This window comes from Festucalex cinctus, chromosome 16 (genome assembly GCF_051991245.1).
Source record: "Festucalex cinctus isolate MCC-2025b chromosome 16, RoL_Fcin_1.0, whole genome shotgun sequence".
Taxonomy (NCBI): Eukaryota; Metazoa; Chordata; class Actinopteri; order Syngnathiformes; family Syngnathidae; genus Festucalex; species Festucalex cinctus.
This window is the reverse complement of record NC_135426.1, coordinates 25,564,629-25,585,890: the sequence shown is the minus strand read 5'-3', so window position 1 is coordinate 25,585,890 and position 21,262 is coordinate 25,564,629. Positions and strand designations below refer to the sequence as shown.

Sequence of the window (21,262 nt, the reverse complement as noted above, 5' to 3'; positions counted from 1 at the left end):
TGCGCGTCACCGACGGGTGCCTCCGTTATCTTCCCAACAAAAGCCAAATGGCTCCGCGCGTGAGCGTCGCGCGCCATCATTAAATCTTGATGGGCAGTTTGAGAGCGCGGTGAACGACCTTAAGAGGGCTCGATGATTCATTTATCAAACATCATGCTAGACCCTTTGACAACAGTGGAAAAACATTATTAAGCATATGCTGTTTTCACTCTGCCCTGTGATTGGCTGACCACCAGGCTCCAGTCAGCCAGAATATTTTTTTTTTGGTTTTTTTTTGTGTGTGTGTGTTTCGAACATGAAAAAGTCATGAAAGGCAATATTCATCCATCCATGCATTTTCTTGAGCGCTTATTCCTCACAAGGGTCGCGGGCGGTGCTGGAGCCTATCTCAGCTGGCTTTGGGCAGTAGGCGGGGTTTCACCCTGGACCGGTTGCCAGCCAATCGCAGAAAGGCAATATTCATCTCTAAACTAAGCAGGATTCTTTTTTTTTTTTTTTTGTATGATTTTTAAACAAAACCTCTTGGATGACAACAGTGATTTTTTTTTGCTAAATTTGCCCCCTTAGGGATGAGGTCATGAGATGATAGTGCATGTTCTAACTTTGTACCCATCAAACTCATTTTGACACCTTCAGTCATCTTAAATCAAGGGTTCCAAACTTTTTTTTTTTAGGGATGTTCAATCTGACTTTTTTTTTTCACACTGATACGAGTAGTCACCAATATCAAGACTTCACTCGGTTCACCAACCTTTTACCAGATAAAAATGCACGAAGCGCCTCTCGCTGTTCAAATTCAACAAGGAAACGGTGCGTAATTCAACGAGAGACTCACAAATAGTTCGATAATTCAGCTTGCTTGCAAGGTTGCTAATATTTAGTTGCTGATTTTTTTATATACCTAGTAGGCCTACCATAAAAAAAAAGTACCACAAAAATGAACGCATTAAATTACAGGCACATAGTAGGCCTCAATATTGATCAGACAAGAAAGAAGCTGTATTCCGAAAGTTGAAGTAATGCAAGAAAAAGACGGAATTATCTCAGAATAATGACATTTTTCATGAAAACTTCAAAGTACACGCGACCATAATACGAGAAACAAAAAACAAACAAATAAAAAAAGACCAAGTTGTTATATCATGGGAAAATCAACACGACAAAATTTACAAGAGTAAAATCAAAACATTATGAGAAAAAGACAAACGCAAAAAAAATAAAATTGTAAATCATGAGAATAAAGTCACAAATATAAGTAAAGAAAATGAAAAGTGAGGATGACAGTTTGGTTTTTGCTTGTTACATTTTAATTAGCCTTGTAATGATTCAATTTAATTGCATTAGACATAAACGGTAAGTAAAAATGATACCAAAATGAACATTTCAACAATTAAATGTCAACGTATTGAACTTCAATGTTAAATACAACTGAACGCTACTTGGCCAGTAAATCAATCACCCGCGTACCACTGCTGATTCTCATACGACACTTTGAGAATCTCTGCCTGAAAAGATCGTATAGCATCTCACCTCAACAGCCCCAAATGCCACTCGAGCACCTCCTTGCTGATGTCAGAGTTCTAAATGCAATAGACGTGCAAAAACCAAACTCGCCATTCTGACCAATCTGCCTCGTGTTGTCGTTTTCTCTTGCCGGGGCTTTACACAGCCTGTCAATCTGCCGAGCGTCACGCATTAAAAGGACCAGCGGAGTGAGACAGCAAAAGTGATACCCCGGGGACCAGTTCCTCTCTCAGTCCTCACCGCCTCCCTTTCTCTCCGCCTTCCTCCAAACTCACGGGGCCAGTTTGGAGAAGCTGCGCTACATCTGCTCAAGTGCTCGTCCAAGTCTGGCCCGACGTCCCCCAGCATGCATCACAGCAAGCATGCAGCTAATGAACACGAGCGGCGGAATGTTCTTGAATTCCGCGGTTTCATCTGATGAGTTTTGCGCTCAGTGGGGGACTCTGTTTACAGTCTATCCGGCCGGAACAAGGAGGAAGAGCCATCGTAGCCCAAACGCAGAGAGAATCGGCATATCGGGAGACGTGTTAAATATAAGAAGGATCCGGATCCGGCGGTTCTTTCGTGTCCGAGGCGGCATACCAGGAGCACCCTTTGAGAATCACAAAGTCATCTTGTTTCATTGCCACCGCGGCTCGAGTGGGCTTCTGAAAGAAATGTAAGAGCAGGTTCTTCGGCCGAATAACCAAAAGCATTCATCTGGCTTTAATGAAATTCTGAAAGTCTGAAATTGCTTTGGTTGCCACACAATGGTCGCCTTAACTGTAGGTATTAATCCTTGACCGGCAAGACCTAATTGGCTGACCAGTGAATAGGCCAATGGGTGAGTGGCTTTTAGGCTGCAATGTCAGAAGGCCCGACAAGACATCCTTTCTCCTGCAAATGAGGGAAAAAAAAGTTTCCCTGTTGATTGAAGCGCCGTATCGACTTCCCATCTCTCCTCTGTTCGCTCGGCTTTTCCAAAAGTACCAGTGAAATTTTTCACTGAATACTTTCGGATGAACCTTTCACATGCACTTTATTGCCCGGCACACTCATTTTTACTTCATTTAACTTGCTCCCCTACGTGACAAAACCAATAGAAAAACACTCAGTCAAGCCAGAGCGCATTGTTGGATCTTTTACCGCAGGGTGGCCGGAGGTGTATCCAATCGCCGACTCCAATGAAGTGAAGTAGTCCCCAGCCAAGACAGTGGAATGGAGGAGTACAATCTGATCCAGCCAAGTGTGCTAATCAAAACCTGATCAATACTTGCGGACAACAGATTGCACTCCTGGGGAGAGCGGGCGGAGGTTGGAGGTGCGTGTCGCCGACCGGGGGGCCGAGAGGCGACAGATAAGAGAAAGCCTGTGCGGTTAAGTGATTTCAAGGCAGAAGATCAGACGCGTCTTGGGACGGAAGGTGGAAGATCAAATGTCCGCAAACTGAACTGCGAGGAGGCCAGTCGAGCTTGTTGCCAACATGACAACCGATTTCTGTCTGCCTAATCGGTTTGAATTTTCAGAATCTCATCAACGCATCGCGCTCATTAAGCATTCGTGAGAAATGGCTTTTGGTAATCGATTCTAATCCTTTTGTCGCATTTTCTTATTTTAATCCCATCAGCCAAATGGGAGATTGGTATCCTGAAAATGACGCCGGTTTGTTGGCAACAGGTGGCGAGGATATTACGAGTCGTGCAGGAGATCATCTTGTGTCACCGCAGCATATGAAATGATCACCGTCAAAATCTCAGATGAAATATCCGTCCAAAATACTGTTATGAACGCAGCCGCGTGATGGATCACTTCCTGCCGAGTACCAAGGTACAGAATGAGGAGAAACGGAGCTAATTACACGGGATGGATTGCAATCAGTGGGAGGCTGATGACTCGTCGACTGCGATTAAACTAACATGTATGTTTTTATCTGCTTTTCTTTGTATGATGCACAAAAGCAGCTCGATTGTAACGGTATGAAGCCTCTAGAGAGGACATACTACTACTTTTGCTTCTTCTTTTTCTTTTTCTTTTCTTTTTTTTAAACTTTCCCGACAATCTTGGGCTGAGGCGTACGCTGGTTTGAGGGTGTTATTCATTGAAAATCAATATTTTCCATTTCTGCGGCCACCGAATGAATTATTACCGAGATGAGCATTGTGAAGAGATTGAAGGCTTCGTCTGAGGCATCGCTCATCTTTAGACTTTCACAAGGACATTGACTCCTCCCTCCCATGTTAACGTGGCAAACATACACCTGCTGTTTCTTACTGCTGCCGGCGGACACGTCTCACCTTCCTGTTCTAATCTTCTAGTGTGTGCTGACGTGGAAATGATACTTGGGACTATATTATGAAAATTGACTTTTTCATTGAAGCAAATAAATGGGTCTACATGGAGTGCCTGCCAACCCTCCAAATCCGACATTCTTTTCTTATCTGCCCATTTCGGAAAATGCACAGGGTGGGTACGGCTAAATTAGCATTATTAGCATTGTTAAATTAGCATCATTTGCAGTCTGGATGCTGAATTGTGAAGAACATCTTATCTGAAGGGATTGTCAGTCTCAAAAAGTCTCCAATAACAACACAAAGAAGTCACTTGGTTGGTGGGTGGGGAAATGTCACTTCGCTAGCAACACCTGGCCCAGTCGTCGTGAAAACAAAGCAGAGCAAATTTAACCAGAGTGTTCTATAGTTCTTTATTACTTGCATACTTGGTAGACGAATGTCAGAGACCTTTTGTTTTTTTTATTAAGAAACCCGTTTTCTTTTGTTTTTGAACAAACACACCCGAGCAACGTCAAGCGTGCAATTCCGCAGCGACCTCCCATCCGACACGAATATGATGAGCTCAGCAAAGGCGCGCTAATTAAGCAGCCCCCCTTTTACATCTGAAATGAACAAATTAGGGAGGCCATTCCAAATGTCAGGATAAGCAATTATCAGACAAAAAGTGGCCATTAGGTAGCATTCCCTCTGGCCACAGGTGATGAAGCCACCTGGAATAATGGTGGAATGGGATTTGAGACGTTGTCATGGCAGAAGTAGGAAATGAACCTTAAATGCAAACGGCCTTTGGGAGATTATTTGGCTCGATGGACGGCAACATTACGCAGCTGTTGGGCCTTAAGACAAGCGTGCTTTTGATAGTGTGCTGACTTGTAAAAGAAGGGTGGGGGGTGGGGGGGGTCTCTCAAAAGCAAGTATTTTTCTTGGTGCCAATATGCCACCAGTAATATGAAGCGTTCCTCAGATGCTCATATTCATGACATGGTGCTGCTTTGAGGTGTGCTCACACTTGTCAGCTTTGTTTCGGCTCAAATGAAATCTCCTTCGGCCGTGCCAAAAGCTTTTTGGGCACTTCACCTCCGTAATCTCGAGCAAAATCTGAAACTTTATGACATATTATACAATATGATTATTAGGGATCCCATACAGAACATATGCGGTATGAGAAAAGTAAAACAATTGCCATCATACATTTTTATTATCATTTACTCCATCCCTTCTTCCGAAAAGAAGGCACACTATTGATGCTGTACTTGACTAAAAAGACTCAAAAGACGCTGCACTTTTTGTCAAGAAAAGGCAAACTATTAATGTCACGCCTTCCAAAGAGAAGCCAAAATATTGATGTTTCAATTTTGCTAAAAAGAAGACGGACAACTGCTGTTCAAATGCAGGATTGAGAGGAAGCAGCAAAAGCCGGAGTGAGCGGCAGATCGCTCGGTGAAGACGGAGAGCCCAGTCGGGGGGCAGAGGGCGTATTTCTCAAAGTAACATTCTGTGAGACGTCCGCTGCCCTTTTCGCTGTGTGATGAAGGATGGACGGCGAGAGGGAGGTTAGGGAAAGAGAGTCAGAAGGGCGAGAGAGGAAGAAACTTTCAGTCTGTATTTTCCATTCAAAGACATTTTGACAGGCCAGAGCCCACTCTGTGGCAGGGAGTGGGGCCATTTTGAAGTCTCCTACCGGCAGCTTGAGGGAAGCGGGGAGCCAGAATAGATATATCTCCGGGCTGCCTGACTGCTTCCCCCCCCCCGCCATCTCCTACCAACACTTTCTTTCCTGTTTTTGACAGCCCGCTCCGAATAGCCAAGCAGGTGTCTTCTTATTTTCTGCCGAAACAGCGGGACTATGCACACAAACACTCCATAAACAGATAAACATAGCATCCAAGAAGGCAGAATCCGCATGCAGACTCTAGAGCAGAACCAGCGGAAAAAAATCACTTTGAATTGTAAATGTGCTACTTTTCACGCACATCATGTCGCTCAAGTTACAAAGATGACGTCACAAAAGACAAGCGCTATTTTCAAGGCGATGCGTGCCAGCTCCAAATGGTGATTTGTCCTTGTAAGATCTTCATAATGTGGCCAGTGTTGTACTCGCTTTGCTTTTCTTCTTCCGTCTGGACGCTTGGGAATTAGCAAGGCATTGTGCGCAGCTTCTCTTTTCTCCGTGCCAAGTGGCCGGCTCATGGAGGATCAACGGGTTGAGGGTGGAGCGTGCGCTGTTGACACTGAATATCATCACAATACGAGTGGCCTCTGAGCACGTTCGCCGTCTATCAATCCATTGAGACCGCGTCCCATTGAAAAAGAGCCTCTGAATGGCTTCTTTGAGCGGTCCCGCTTTGATGTTGGAGGGGCTTTTGAAAGGCCGAGGTGGCCCTCGTGTCACGGGTGTGATTAAAACGGGACGGGTGGCTGACTGTCTGGGAGGGGACGACTAAAGCTGACAGTGTGTATGCCCCTTGTACTGATGGGAGTGATATGAGAGAGGCGCTTGTCAGAATTCCAAGGCGATCAACAAAATAAGGCATTACAACATGCGAATGATGACCAAGAACCAAATGGGACGGGTCGTTCAGAGGCACTGATGAGTTTCAGCGATGGGCTGTAGTCCTCTCAAAGAAGCAATTTTTGACTTTTAGATCTTGTAATTTTTCAGAGATGGAAAATTCCGTCTCTCCATATGCCTCGTCGTCGACATTATCAGTGCAAAAATACATGAGCTGCGCATCAACTGAAGCAGGTTTGGGTCGGTGTATTTTTTCAAGGATTTACGTCATAAAGAACTCGCTGAAAATGCAGGAATCAATCAACGTCGGACCAACAGAAAAACTAAAGTGCTCACTTCTGATTTTTTATTTTTTCCCCACATAACAATCCAGTCATTCGTTTGAGGGGGTTATTAGATGATTGTATTGTGAGGAGCAGATACGATGCTGAGACTATTGGAGAGGAAGAATGATACGATTCATTGTTGGGGTGTGCCTCCACCTTACCAAGTCTTCTTCTCTGTATGAAATGCTACTCGGATGAGAGGTGAAAACTCTTCTAAGAAACTAGTTCAGTTGCTCCTCATTTCAGCAATTTCACCCTGTTCCCTTTCAACAATCAACAAACAAGCACAAACCACTTCCCCTACGGTACCTGTCAAACAAGCACAAAATTCCAACAAACACCAGTTTTACCGGCCAGAAAATCCACTGTCCTGAAATGTCACCTGCACAAAGAAAACTTGACTGACATTTGAACCAAAATTGTGCCCTTACGAAATCAATCCCAACAAAATTCTCTTGCATCGTCGTCTATTTACATCTTATGCTCGACCCAAGTGTGAAATCGCACGTTTACAGCCAGAGACACCTTAGAGATCCAGAGTACATCTGAGATGTGGCGATTATTAATCACCAAGTGCCACATTATTGTCATAATGAATAACAGAGCCTCCCGATTCATTTATCACACTCCGTTTTGCCCCCATTTGGCTGGAAAGCTGCAACGTGTTTTGCCGGATGCACAAATTAGCAGTAGGTCCAGGTTGACCGTGAAAAACAAAGTTCCTAGACCAGTTCTGCGGCTTATTGTCGCCCTCCTCCAAACAGCTCCCGCGTGGTCCAGAGGGAGACGACATTCAAAGTATCAAAATAGCAAAATCGCCGGAGGGACTTGGAATGGAAGCGGACGCTGCTTCTCCGGGGCTGTTGAGTCACGCCATGTTGTGATGTTTCCTCGCTGCCGTTCAAAAAAAGACAGAAAAAAAAGACGATGCCGTGACATATTACCTCGCGGGCAGAGCAACAAAGACTCGCCTAAGAGTGGCCTGGCCGGCCGGCCGCCCGTCTATCCCGCCTGCCGCATGCCGTCGGGCAACTTTTTACACTTTGTTGACGGACAGCTTTACTTGTCTCCCGCGGCGACTCAGACTTGGTGCAAGGACGGTGACTGACATCAACACAGTGAATGGGAAAGTCAAATACTGCATATGGAGCAGGTCAAACTGCATCTTGGTGCTGGGAATCCTTCTGAATTTGGGATTATAACCCACACTTGTTGAAAACAGAAGATGTAAATAGGCAGTCAAATGTTGAACGCAAATCAAATGGACTAACTGCATCCCTGCTTAGGATGGCAGAGGTACCAAGTATCTGTCATGTCTGGGTTACTGTCACGCCAGCGTTAAGTTTGAGTTCATGACCTCTTAAGTTTGGGTTCATTTACCATTAGGTCAAGTGTCTGTTTTGAACTGATGTAACCGTCAGCTGGTTTCAAACTGCTTTTATGCTATGTGATGTCATGAGCTTTCATCCTTTACTTAGTCACAACCAATCAGATCGATTCACTGTCTGTGGTAGCAGTCTGAGAAGTGTGTGCGTTTGCCGGATTATTGCTTTCCGTCCCTCTGTGCGACTCTCTTTGTTTCTCGTCTAGTCAAGTTTGTTCTATTCGATGTGAATAAATAGTTCAAACCTGATTTGTGTCTGCGCTTTGGGATTCAACCTCCAGCACATGACAGGCTGTGGAAAAAAAAGCTTTTCAAAAAGGAAGACAAACTATAGATGTTGTAAAAAGAACAACAAATAGAAGTCAAATTTGCGTCTAAGATATTATAGTCGTCACACGAGGTAATTGCAGATTACAGCCATGCTAAGAAATAAAAGACTGACGCTTCATTTGGACTACATTTTAATTGGGGCTTTCAATGATTGTGTTGTTGCGTATGACTCATCCGGCTTTGGAAACGCCAGTGGAGAGACGTTTGCCAGTGCTTTCATTTTCGACCAGTCATCCACTCCAGGCGAAGGTTGATAATGATTTTCCGCAGCGATTGGGAGTCTTGATTGTGGCGGTCCGGGTTGTAAACACTGTCTCGAAATCGGCCTACGCACTCTCCATCTGCTTATTCAAAGGCCACGGGACACCGGCAATCACCGCTGTTTTCTTGTTTGATCCAGCTACTGGTTATTGCATTGCTTGGTGAGACTTGAAGGCAACATGAGTAAAATCTCTTTTTTCCTTTTTTTTTTAGGATTGATTAGACTGATTGATTTCCTGCAGGAGTCGACTGGCGGCACGGCGGAGTTTCATTTCTTTTTTTTCATGCCACACTATTGCTCGTAAATCATCCTGAATGTTTCTGAACCAAACGCGATGGCATTGATCACCGCCCAACGCTCGACGGACGCTTCGTTACGTACACCTGCATGATCTCATAAGAAATGCCATATGCCAGCTTTTGCAAATATGCAATGAGTTAACACTTGTACAAGTTAGTCAATATCGTGCACTAGGTTTGCTGTATGAACAATATGAGGTCATTTTCAAGGAATGGTCAAGCTACACATGAAATGTTCCTCAGTATGGGAGGATACAATGCAGCAGAAAAAAAAAGTAACCAGCAGAAAGTACAGAAACCTAAAAATTAATGACAAGTATTTTATGCATCCATGAATGTAAGAATTTTGTCTCTTTTATGGAGCTGAAACACAGTGACAACATTGGGACAGAAATAGTCACCCAGAAAAATACAACAATGGAGTGGATTGGTACAGATATCTGTGGTATAAAAATAACACACCCGTGTCTCAATCCTTTCTGATGCTGTTCAAGGTCCTCGTGTCTGTTTGCAATAGGACGATAGAGGGCGCTAGTAAGCAAGGAACAAGCACTGCTGGAATCCAGACACGATCCCTTTTTCTCTGCACCTCCTGTCCTCGCTCGCTGCTTCTCATCAGTCTCGTGCACGACGTCAATCTCAACTCACATGCAAGACAGCGTTCGTTTTTGTTGTTTTTTTTAAACATTGTCTTCTACAAAATCACAACGCAGCCTTTCCCGGTACTCCCCCCCCCCCCCCCCCCCCCCAAAAAAAAAGAAAAAAATCTAATCAAATATGTTACGCTGAACAGTCCAGAACCCTCCCACCCGTCGGACCTGGACGCCTGGCCCATGCGCGCCTGTTTCCTCGCGCTACAGGAAAGGTGGGGGTGAGTGAGGAAGAGAGAGAGAGAGTGAGCGAGCGAGAGCAAGAAAGAGAAAGAGAGGAATATCATTTGCGCGTCCCTCTCCCGGTGCTGCAGAGAGGCTGCCGACACACGTCTGCAGGCGAGTGGACAGGTCGCCGCATTCGCTAAGAAAACCAATCACCCCCCCACCCTGAAAAAAAGATCACAAGGGATTAACATCTATTTTGCTGCTTTTTCTAGCACTCTTTTTGTGTGTGTGTGTGGAGCTGCGTCGCACCGGGAAACACAACTAAGTGACTTGCAGGATGAGAGCAGCCCGAGCAAGGTGGCTCGTTTTTTCCCCTCCCTCGACACTTTTCACTGACTCGCGTGGACATATCGCAGCGCAGAGGAATCCTGCCCACTAAAGAGGAGAGATCCCGCGCAGAAGAACGTGAGTGACAATGCCAACATCTTGCACTTCCTGCTGCCCCGACTGGCGCCTTTTACGCGCCTGAAAATTCAGCGGTGCACCACTGAGGCGTAATTTACATTCGGAGAGGAGAGGGGGAAACTTGCTGCCTTCCACTGCAGCAGGAGTGATGTAGAAGAAGTCTGGTTTCATTCAAACATCCAGACGACCACAGTGCTTTTTCTATTTTGGGTCATTTTGGTGGACACTTTGACAAGGGAGCAATGAGGACTACTGGCGCAGTGGACTATTTATACTACTGTATGCTCATCCTGCAGTTTGTTCATCAGCCCGCCGCCAAGCAGGTGCTCCGGTACCGCCTGGCCGAGGAGGGGCCGCCAGACGTGCGAGTGGGCAACGTGGCCGCCGACCTGGGCATCGTCGCGGGCTCCGGCGAGGTGACGTTCACGCTGGAGTCCGGCTCGGATTTTTTCAAGATCGACAACATTACGGGCGAGCTCACCACCAACGAGAGACGGATCGACCGGGAGAAATTACAACAGTGCCAGATGATCTTCGACGAGAACGAGTGCTTCATCGATTTTGAGGTGTCCGTCATCGGACCGGCCCAGAGCTGGGTTGACCTCTTTGAGGGAAAGGTCATCATCTCAGACATCAATGACAACACTCCTTCTTTCCCCTCACCTGTGCTGACGCTGTCTGTGGAGGAAAACAGACCGATCGGAACCCTTTATCTGCTGCCCACCGCCACAGACCGAGATTTTGGCAGGAATGGGATCGAGAGGTACGAGCTCATTCAGGACAGCGGGGAGAACTCCAGGCGTTCCTCGGGAGACTCGTACTCAGGGAAGAGGAGATTTGATGAGGGCGCGAGCAGGAGCAGTGTTTTTGAGCTGCAAGTCGCTGATACCAGCGACGGTGAGAAGCAGCCCCAGCTCATCATTAAAGGGGCACTCGATAGGGAACAGAGAGACTCCTACGAGCTCACGCTGCGCGTGAGGGATGGGGGCGATCCCCCGCGTTCCTCACAGGCCATCCTAAGGGTGATGATCACCGACGTGAACGACAACAGTCCTCGCTTCGAAAAGAGCGTGTACGAGGCCGACCTGCTGGAGAACAGCTCTCCCGGCGCCCCCATCCTGCAGCTGAAAGCGGCCGACGCGGACGTGGGGGTCAACGGTCAAATCGAGTACGTGTTCGGGGCGGCCACGGAGTCCGTGCGGAGGCTGCTGAGATTGGACGAGAGCTTAGGGTGGCTGAGTGTGCTGCACCGCATCGACCGCGAAGAAGTGAGCCAGCTGAGGTTCACGGTGATGGCCCGCGACCGAGGTCAGCCGCCGAAAATGGACAAGGCCACCGTGGTGTTGAACATTAAGGATGAGAACGATAACGTCCCTGCCATTGAGATACGGAAAATCGGACGCATTTTCCTGAAGGACGGCATCGCCAACGTCGCCGAGGACGTGGTGGTGGACACGCCCATCGCCCTAGTGCAGGTGTCGGATCGCGATCAGGGCGAGAACGGCATCGTGACCTGCACTGTGGTCGGTGACGTGCCCTTCCAGCTCAAACCGGCCAGCGAGATGGAGGGCGAGCAGAATAAAAAGAAATACTTCCTCCATACGTCAGCGCCGCTGGACTATGAGGCTATGCAGGAATACAACGTGGTCATAGTGGCAGTGGACTCCGGCAGCCCCAGCCTGGCGAGCAATAACTCTCTTATCGTCAAAGTGGGCGACACCAATGACAACGCTCCCGTCTTTAACCTCAACGTAGTGGAGGTGTCATTCTCGGAAAACAATGCGCCTGGCGAAAGGGTGACCACGGTGGCTGCCAATGACGCAGACAGCGGGAAGAACGCAGAAATCAGCTATTCCCTCGACTCGTCTGTGAATGGGATTTTCGCCATTGACGCAGACAGCGGCGACATCCGAGTCAACACAATCCTGGACCGGGAGCAAACGGAGCGTTATGAATTTAAAGTCATAGCCAAAGATAAGGGGGTGAACACCTTACAGGGCTCCGCTACGGTCGTTGTCCTTGTGGCAGACAAAAATGACAACGAGCCAAAGTTCATGCAAGATGTGTTTACATTCTATGTCAAAGAGAACCTTGAGCCAAACAGCCCAGTTGGCATGGTTACAGTCATCGATGCAGATAAAGGTCAAAATGCAGAAATGAGTCTTTTTATTGAGGAGGAGGAAGAGATTTTTTCAATCGAAAATGATACAGGGACTATTTTCTCCACTCTGTCGTTTGACAGAGAGCAGAAAACAACCTACACTTTCCGTGTGAAGGCCGTGGACGGGGGCGAGCCGCCCCGCTCGGCCACTGCCACCGTCTCGCTGTTTGTCATGGATGACAATGACAACGCGCCAACCGTCACGTTCCCGATAAACAGCTCCTACACCCTCCTCCCGCCCTCAAGCAACATCAGAACTGTAGTCAGAACGGTCATTGCTACAGACACTGACACGGGCATCAATGCCGACCTCAACTACAGTATAGTCGGCGGGAACCCCTTCAGGCTGTTTGAGATTGACGGGGGCACCGGCGTGATTTCACTGGTGAAAAAGCTCGAGCAGAAGCACTATGGGCTGCACCGGCTGGTGGTCCAGGTGAATGACAGCGGGCAGCCCTCCCAGAGCACCACGACACTGGTCCACGTCTACGTTAATGAGACTCTTTCCAATTCCACTGTGGTGGAGGCACAGGTGGCAAGAAGCCTGAGCACATCTCTCAACACCAACATCGCCGGCGACCCCAATTACGACTTGAGCAAACAGCGCCTGAGCATCGTCATCGGCGTCGTTTCGGGAATCATGACGGTCATCCTCATCATCCTGGTGGTTGTCATGGCCCGCTACTGCCGCCCCAAGAATAAGAACGGCTACGAGGCCGGCAAGAAGGACCATGAAGACTTCTTCACGCCACAGCAACACGACAAGTCCAAGAAGCCCAAGAAAGACAAGCGCAAGCAGAAATCCAAGCAGCCGCTCTACAGCAGCATCGTCACAGTGGAGGCGTCCAAACCCAACGGCCAACGCTACGACGGCGTCAACGAGAAGCTGTCGGACAGCCCCGGCATGGGCCGCTACCGTTCGGTCAACGGCGGCCCCGGCAGCCCGGATCTGGCCCGGCACTACAAGTCCAGCTCGCCGCTCCCCACGGTCCAGCTTCACCCGCAGTCGCCCACGGCCGGCAAAAAGCACCAGGCAGTTCAGGACCTGCCCCCGGCCAACACATTTGTTGGCACCGGAGATAACATTTCACTGGGATCGGACCACTGCTCCGACTACAGCAGTCAGACCATCAACAAGTACAACAAACAGGTAAGAAGATGCATCTCCATGTTGCTTCTCTTTTTCCTCCACCACTCTTAAATGTATTCCGTTTCCTTCTCTTAGTGTTTTGTCTGGCGTAATGCGTTCTGACAGGGCTAGTCTCAGTAGTCGTGTTGCCTTTATGGTGCTAATGTGTGTCAAGTTAGCAGTATTGATCTGTTTTGGTTTGGAGTGCCATTCACATGCAATATTGAAAGGGACCGTAATGGTTTAGATTAGCTCATCGGAGGGGAATTGTGACCACTCGGGCCGAGGTTCAACTTTTTGCAGTTGCTGCTAATGTGTTTAGAGGGTTGCAGACAGCTCGCATAAGGGTTTGGTTTGCGGTTAATTTATCCCAGAGGCGGAGGGTAGTGGGGGGGGTCTGTTCTCCGCTTCTAGCAAGGCGGCCTTTTCTTCTAGTCGGCAGGTAGATGAGAGTTCTTTGCAGAGCAAACACGTTTTATTAGCGGCCAATAAGAGGCACCATCTGGCCATCGGGTCATGTGAACGTTCCCGTGCGTGTTTCATTCCGCTGAGAATCAATTTGTACATTTTCCTTTCGATCACCATCCATATTGTGTCTTACTTTATCGCTTCCCCGAAACGCTTTTTGTGTCTCGTCTGCCCTCCAGCAAGTTTTAGCTCCCTCAGTTTGCTTCCCCGCAAAAAAATACAAAAGCTTTGGGCCCAGCATGAAAACATGGAGGCACGGCAAGAGAATAAAAGTCAGGTGATTTGCTGAGGTGCTTCGTCGGGCTTGATTAAGCAATGAAATGAATTATTGATCCATTTCTGCTTTTATTTGACATCTATCTAGTATATCTTTTTTTTCTCAGCCCTGTGTGGTGCATCTCCAATGGCAAGCGCCCACCCATGCCGCACAACCTTTTTTTTTTTTCTCACCTCCCCATTCTCTGCCTGTCACCACATCACGGCCCTCGCAAGGCTTCACTCATTCCCGTTCGAAACGCTTCACTCGTTCTTCTTGGAGTGGGCGGGTTACTTTAAATCTTCGCACTCTCATATTATACATATATATATATATATATATATATATATATATATATATATATATTTATTTGTATTTGTATATTTGTATCCCACTCCGCCCCTGCTGCTACTTCTCACCCCAACACTGACGGCTTCCAATATTGTGTATTTGCCCAGCAACTCCCCGGAGTGTGTCGAGCGCTGTTGCTTTTGGATGTCTCCTGCATAATTAAAAGGGCACTCTATCCTCCGCATTGTACTGCGTGTCACTGTGCTCCACTTCTATAATTATTTACCGCCGCATGTTCGGCACCGCTTCCCTGCATTTGTTGTGACATCGGTCCTAATCGGCACCGGCCGTATTATTATGCGCTTTCTGGTTATCTTTAAAACGTAATTTACGTTTGAAGTGATTTTTAAGTGGCTGGGTCATCACTAATTGGAGTATTGATATCTGCCGAGTACAGGTCCATATTGCATTTGATGGCCTTTGGAATGATCCCTGTCTTTGGTCTGTCCGTGGGAAGAGATAGAAAGAGGCACAAGAAAGACGACCCTGTTAGAAGGTACAGAGAAAGGCCCCTACTGTTTGGACAAGGGCCCTCGGGGAGGGAGACGGGGTGGGCGGGGGGCGGGATAATACCAACCATTCACTGTAAGCTCTCGGTATCGGGTTTCTTTCTTTTCTCCGTCCCCTCATCCTCCTGATCTTACCATAATTGCAGAGGCAAGCTGGCCAAGTGGGTAACCAGGCAACCGTGCGGGTTTATAAGCCTTTCAGTTTTAGCAGAGTCGTTAAAAAGCAAAGAGTCTGGACATTGGCCGCCACTCCGGCTGATAAAATATTAACACACTGTCTTAACACATAGCTTGCCTCCTCATCTTCAACGCGTGCACCCCGCCGGACATTTCACTTTATGATTCTGGGCTGTGGTTTCCATTCAGAAAATAATGAAGGGCGCTCTTTCAATCACTTTGCCATTAAATTAGCAAAGGTCGTCTGCTTTTGTTTTATCATTGCACCTTAAAAGGATCACTTTTAATCTGCGGTGATGCTCAGCAGCTTGCAGTCTCTGCTCACTCACGCAAAACCGCCATCGGCCCACCCCCCACCCCGAGGGCAAGCGAAGCCTCGCTCCACGCGCTTAGACCACAATTTCTCGCCTCGGGGCCAGTGCGGCCGGCAGTCCTGGACTTTTAACCCTGTGGTCACCTTCCGCTCCTGCTGCAACAAACGCACAAGCACCTGAATAATTTTGCCTGCAGTGGTGTTTTGTGTTGATGTACTACTTTCTGATTTAGTGTTTCACCAACCTTGATTGAGCCAAGGCATGTTTAAATTTCAAAAGTCTCAACTGCACACTGCCAATTATTATGTTTAAAAAAGTGGAAAGCCAGCTTGATGATGTACCTTCTGCCATCTTGAGGAAGAGCCTTGAAGTGTTCTGCCTGTCACTATATGACAGATGAACAGATATACTGTAAATAAATCATTTGGACCAATTAGGTGAATTTGGATGGCGGTTGAGAATCCTAGACAAAGTCAAAATGTTTTTAAAATTCACATCCAAACCTAATGACCAAAAGCTGCAACGTAACGCCAACTTTCCTGTATATCTATCTACCATATATGGAAACAAATAACTATACTAGATTTAACAAAGAAAGAGCTGGGTCAAAAATAAACCAATTAGTGGTGAAAAATTGACCAACCAGCACTTGGGTCAATTTGACTTAACTTTTGGGTTATTTATTTAACCCAAAATGTTGGGTCGATGGCGGCACGGTAGTCGAGTGGTTAGCACGTCCGCTTCCCAGTTCTGAGGTCTCCGGTTCGAGTCCAGGCTCGGACCTTCCTGGGTGGAGTTTGCATGTTCTCCCCGTGCCCGCGTGGGTCTTCTCCGGGTACTCCGGTCTCCTCCTACATTCCAAAGACATGCATGGCAGGTTAATTGGGCGCTCCGAATTGTCCCTAGGTGTGCGTGTGAGTGTGGATGGTTGTTCGTCTCTGTGTGCCCTGCGATTGGCTGGCAACCAGTCCAGGGTGTCCCCCGCCTACTGCCCAGAGCCAGCTGAGATAGGCGCCAGCAGCCCCCGCGACCCTTGTGAGGAATAAGCGGTCAAGAAAATGGATGGATGGATGGATGTTGGGTCGATTTGACCTGAGTGGCGATCAGAACATAATTGGGTCAATTCTTTTTGGAAGTATAGAATAATATGTTCACAGATTTTCTTTTCAACAACAACAACAACAAAATGAATCACTTGGAATTGTCCCAGGCTGCTTTTATCTGCGAGGCCACTGAGGCGGTCAGTCACTCAGCCATCACGTCCAGCAAAGAAGAGATTCCACAGGCGCTCTCGAGTTTCGCACCGCCAGCGTTGAGGTCGGCTTAGCAAGCCCAACCATTACCCAGCAAGCACTTGTGCTGGGAAACTCATACGCCAGCGACCGAGAAAGGGGTTAAAAAACAAAAAAATCTTTGTGAAAAAGAGGATAAAACAAGTTGTTTTTGGAATGGCCCATTATTGTCATCCTTGGTGGTGCAGCGTACCACCAGCTGAGCCTAAGTTGATATAACTGTGTTGGGATCTATTATAGATAAATTCAATCAATGCTTTCCCAGCCTTTTGTTTACATGCTGGGGGGAAAATGGAAGCAGCGTCAGCCAAGTGGTGCTCGTGAAACTGCGGCAGAAAGCCATTTTCGGCAATAATTTGCTTTGGTGATTTGAATGGATTTGCTATAAGGCAATTACTAAACCAAGAGACTCACCTAATAAACCAGCAGAAATGTTAAGTGACTAAAACGGAGGGATTTCTGTTGTTGAGCCAATCAGTTTTTGCTACATTTACTTTCCATAATGCCCCTGCACCAAACTCATTTTCTTTATGCCAATCATATTTATGTTGCTTGGCGAAACATATTTTTGAGGAATAAGCTTGGTCTTCAACAAAACATGTTCCAAAGTTACGATGTCACTGTATGTCCTTAATAATCATGCCATCTATTACAAAATTGCATCTGCATTTGTTTTGGATCATTTTGTCATAGCTAGTAGAAAAATGGACCTTAACTTTGACACCTGAGGCGGAACGGGTGATTTTTCTGATGAAAAACAAGCATTTGTCTTTCGTTTCAGCCTTCTTCTCTGTCTATGATAAATGCGCCAGTGAGCTCGAGATTCCTCTCAGAACAACAACACCACCACCAAAAAAACCCCACTTGTGATCGAAGGAGCTGCTGCAGCTCTCGACATCTGTCACGATAAGAAAGAAACTGAGAGAAGCTCGGGGAGAGACGAGGTTGGAAACAGGGAGCGACTTTGGAGCCCCGCCTCCTTGATTGCCCGGCACGTCGCTGATTGCGAGTGTCGGATGCGACCTCTCCGCCACCACTTCTTTCAATTTACTGTCATCAAACGTGGAATTTGATTTCACGCCGCCCGTTCATATCTTCGCCGATGCCGGTTTTGCCAGGCCGCCATATTGCGCACTTGTTTATCCCCGGCGATTGTTAGCGGGAGTTTGTCCAGCAAATTGACTTTTACAAGGCTCCCAGGGTCTATGATGCGCTACGCTAGCCTGGCTGTTTCCTCGCGCTGTCGTCCTGTATCGACTGCAGGAGTTGAGGCCGGCTGGATGGGAACATCACTTAAGCTGCGCCGCGGTCCGACTCGGGGGAATAGTCGGCTGTCGACCCGCCGCATTGCAACACGGATCAGACGTGAGGCTTGTTTGCGTGACTAATGGGCACGACGGCGGTTATGTGTTCGCTGTGACACTGTACCTCATCAAAATTGCAAAAATGTCTGGCAGAGTCAGGCATTATTGTCGCGTTGCTAGTTTTGTCGTTTTGTACAAAAAGGCCTCAGGCAGTCTGCTGTCTCGATTCAATCAGTCTGTGGTTTTTGTGGGATTCTGTTTACCAGAGGTAGTGCTAAGTCACATATGTGCAAATCATGAGTAACTTTCAGGTTTCAAGGAAGTTGACTGTGGCAAAAGTCAAGCACGTCAAAACAGGTTAATTGCGATGGATTCAATGCCTTTGATTTCAATTAGCTCGTTTCATGTCGAACCAGCTATCGCTTAGCTAAAGTAATTATTGTGGCTTTTAGTAATGGATGAAGTAGGGCTGGTCGATATGGCCCAAAAAAAATAAAAATCTCGATTTTTGGCAGTCATTCAGAATGATTACGATTTTAATCGATTTTAATCTAAGAAATCCGAAAAACATTTATTTCAAGGTTTCATTTATTCAAAACTAATTCATGTGCCAAATGTTCAGACACCAGTAACGTATACTGATTCTAGATCCGTTTCAACATCAACTTAACATTCATAGTTTGTGCTTCAATGCCACAATTAAGTAGTTGGTAGTTATTGTTAACATGTCTTGTAACCCCCCAATCAAGCATTCTGCCACTTGTGCAAAATTACAACACATAAAAGCATTTGGATGTAACAGAACATAAGAACAGCTTTTACGAATCCAGAAGACAAAACTCGATTTAGCACATTTTGAATGATTTTGGTGGCTCAAATCTGACTCGAGTTAAGTCATGTGGCTTGAGTCCCTCTCCGTTTGCCTCTGTGGTCCTTGAATGAACAAAATGAATCCCCGTTTATGAAGAGGAGTGGACACGTACGAAATCTCGTTTTTGGCCCAAACTTTGGAGAGAGGCAAGATTTTGGCAGATTGTTGTTTGTGATTAGATTGCATCCAAAACTTTTACGTTTTGGCTTTCAAGAACAAATTCAACATGCAAAGTACCTCTATATGTTGGGAAAGTGACTTTGAACAGGTGAAAAAGGATCTATTGGCTATTTAAAATTGAAAGAAAGAAAGAAAAAAAACAAACCCCACAACCTTCACCCTGGGTTCAGGTTCACATTGATTTTGTTTGTGGCCGTGACAGCACCTGTTCCTGCGCAATACTCCCAACCCCTCCCTTTTCACTTTGACCTTCCTCCTTTGTAATGCAACAGATCTGAAATATGAACAAGTGCTGAAATCCACCCACTTTATGAGACATCAAGGTCTGACTGAAGATAAATAATACATTGAAAATCTTGACATTTCTAAGGTGGCCTTCATTTCATCAACAGTCATATGAGCTAAGTAACAGAATAGAACGGCAGCGGCGAGGACCGCTTGACTGCTGGTATGAGCCCCCTTTTGGTTGTGTCCCCCAAATGAGATTATGTGTGTCTGAAACAGGAGGTACAGCACTCGCCGACCATCCATCAAAGCTTGGGGGGGGGGCAGCGCAGAAAAATCAGCGCCTGTGCGCTCAGTGGGTGCGCGTTGTACAGTATCGAGTGTATCCTGCAAGGGGCCGCCGCCTCTCCATCATCCTGCACACCAGGCAGCGACATGCCTGAGAGGGTTTCAATATCCTGCATGAATATGAGTGTGTGTGCGTGTGCGTGTTTGCTCAAGAAATACTGTTGGTCATATTAGAATGTGTGTCTGCTCAGGCTCACTACGTTTACTCGGCACGTGCGCAGAAGCAAGAAGCTGCAGGCATGACCAAATAATTTGACAAGTGGGCTTGGCGGGATTTGTTGTTGGGCTTTTGTGTTTTTCTTTAACTGTCCTAATGCAAATGTAATGAAACTTCCAAAGTGCTGGGATTTTTGTCTGACTTGGTACTTTCCAAAGGCAAACTATCCAAAATTGACAAATTCCTGGCTTCTAATTTTCTAGCTTTGAAATGTGCATTTCCATTCATTTGAATGTGTCAAGGAACACATTAAACTTGTATCAGTCTCAAGGCACCACTGCAGATATTTTCCATTGATGAAAAGAACGGATGTTGGTTTAAAAACCTTATTCTGTAAAACGTGCAAACATGAAACACTTCATCTCGTTCGTGTCCAAAAATCCGATTTGAATGGAATCTGGCACTTGCAGTGGAAAACAGCCGACAGAAAAACAAAACCAAAAAAAAAAAGTTGTCAGAAGGCGAAAAGGTCAGACTAATACTGCGTATTCTCTCCAGCCGTCTGTTGGAAAGTGGACTGTAAAACAGAGATTCTCTAATTCTGCTTCTCGTCAGACAAATGGACTGAAGAACTCCAGACATTTAATTTGGCTCCAGGCGGTGGATTTGCAGCATCTTGCCCACGAGTTTGGGATTTCGCTTTGATATCACCTTTTACTCTTTGCACCATCTCAAGAGAGGCGGTTCTCTTCTCTCGCTCTCTCCCCAGCAACAAAGTCCTTAGCAACAGGCAGTAAATCAACCTGGCCACCGGGATGGAGCACAACAGCCATTTTGGCTTGAAAATGAGTGGGTAAACCCTGGCACGGGAATAATACCACTTTGCTGCAATCGTGAAGGGTGAGAAAGGAGAATTGTGGGTGGGCGGGTGGCCTGCTATAATCAAGACTGAAATAAAAATGCTGCACTTTGACACGGTTCATTTAGCTGCAGTTGCTCCTGTGCAACACTCGGGACCCGATTGGAAATTGGTCGGTGGGAACTGCCTTGGGGGAGGTATGGGTCTGTTTGTGGAAAGAGAGAATGTTCCGTTCAGGTTGACGAACGAAAGGAAATGACGACAAGCGAACGGCGGTGCTTGCGGGAGCTCAAATGATGACACACGTTAGGTCATTGGCTCGGAAACTTCTTCCACCAAGTACCATTAAAAAAAAACAAAAAAAAAGTACCGCCATAATAACATCACAATGCAGTAGTTGGATTCCTAAAACGATTCAAGTTTGAGAATCACTTTTCTCAAACCAATATCTGGAAGAATCCTCCGCAAGTG

The 21,262-nt window shown here is 46.7% G+C and overlaps 2 protein-coding genes across 11 annotated transcripts in view; one reads left to right on the top strand and one right to left on the bottom strand.

Annotated features, from left to right (window-relative positions):
* LOC144003042 (uncharacterized) overlaps nucleotides 1–21,262 on the bottom strand; it is a 365,050-nt gene that overhangs the window by 167,538 nt on the left and 176,250 nt on the right. The window lies entirely within an intron of this gene.
* Nucleotides 9,797–21,262, top strand: part of pcdh7b (protocadherin 7b) — an 84,086-nt gene continuing 72,620 nt past the window's right edge. For 4 of the 6 annotated variants that reach the window (XM_077498794.1, XM_077498797.1, XM_077498796.1 and 1 more), the window contains exon 1: nucleotides 9,797–13,501. In XM_077498794.1, the coding sequence (XP_077354920.1) occupies nucleotides 10,433–13,501 (3,069 nt within the window). In that variant the 5' untranslated portion in view covers nucleotides 9,797–10,432. The remainder of the gene's footprint in view (nucleotides 13,502–21,262) is intronic. The other 2 variants (XM_077498793.1, XM_077498791.1) reach the window with 1 other exon arrangement.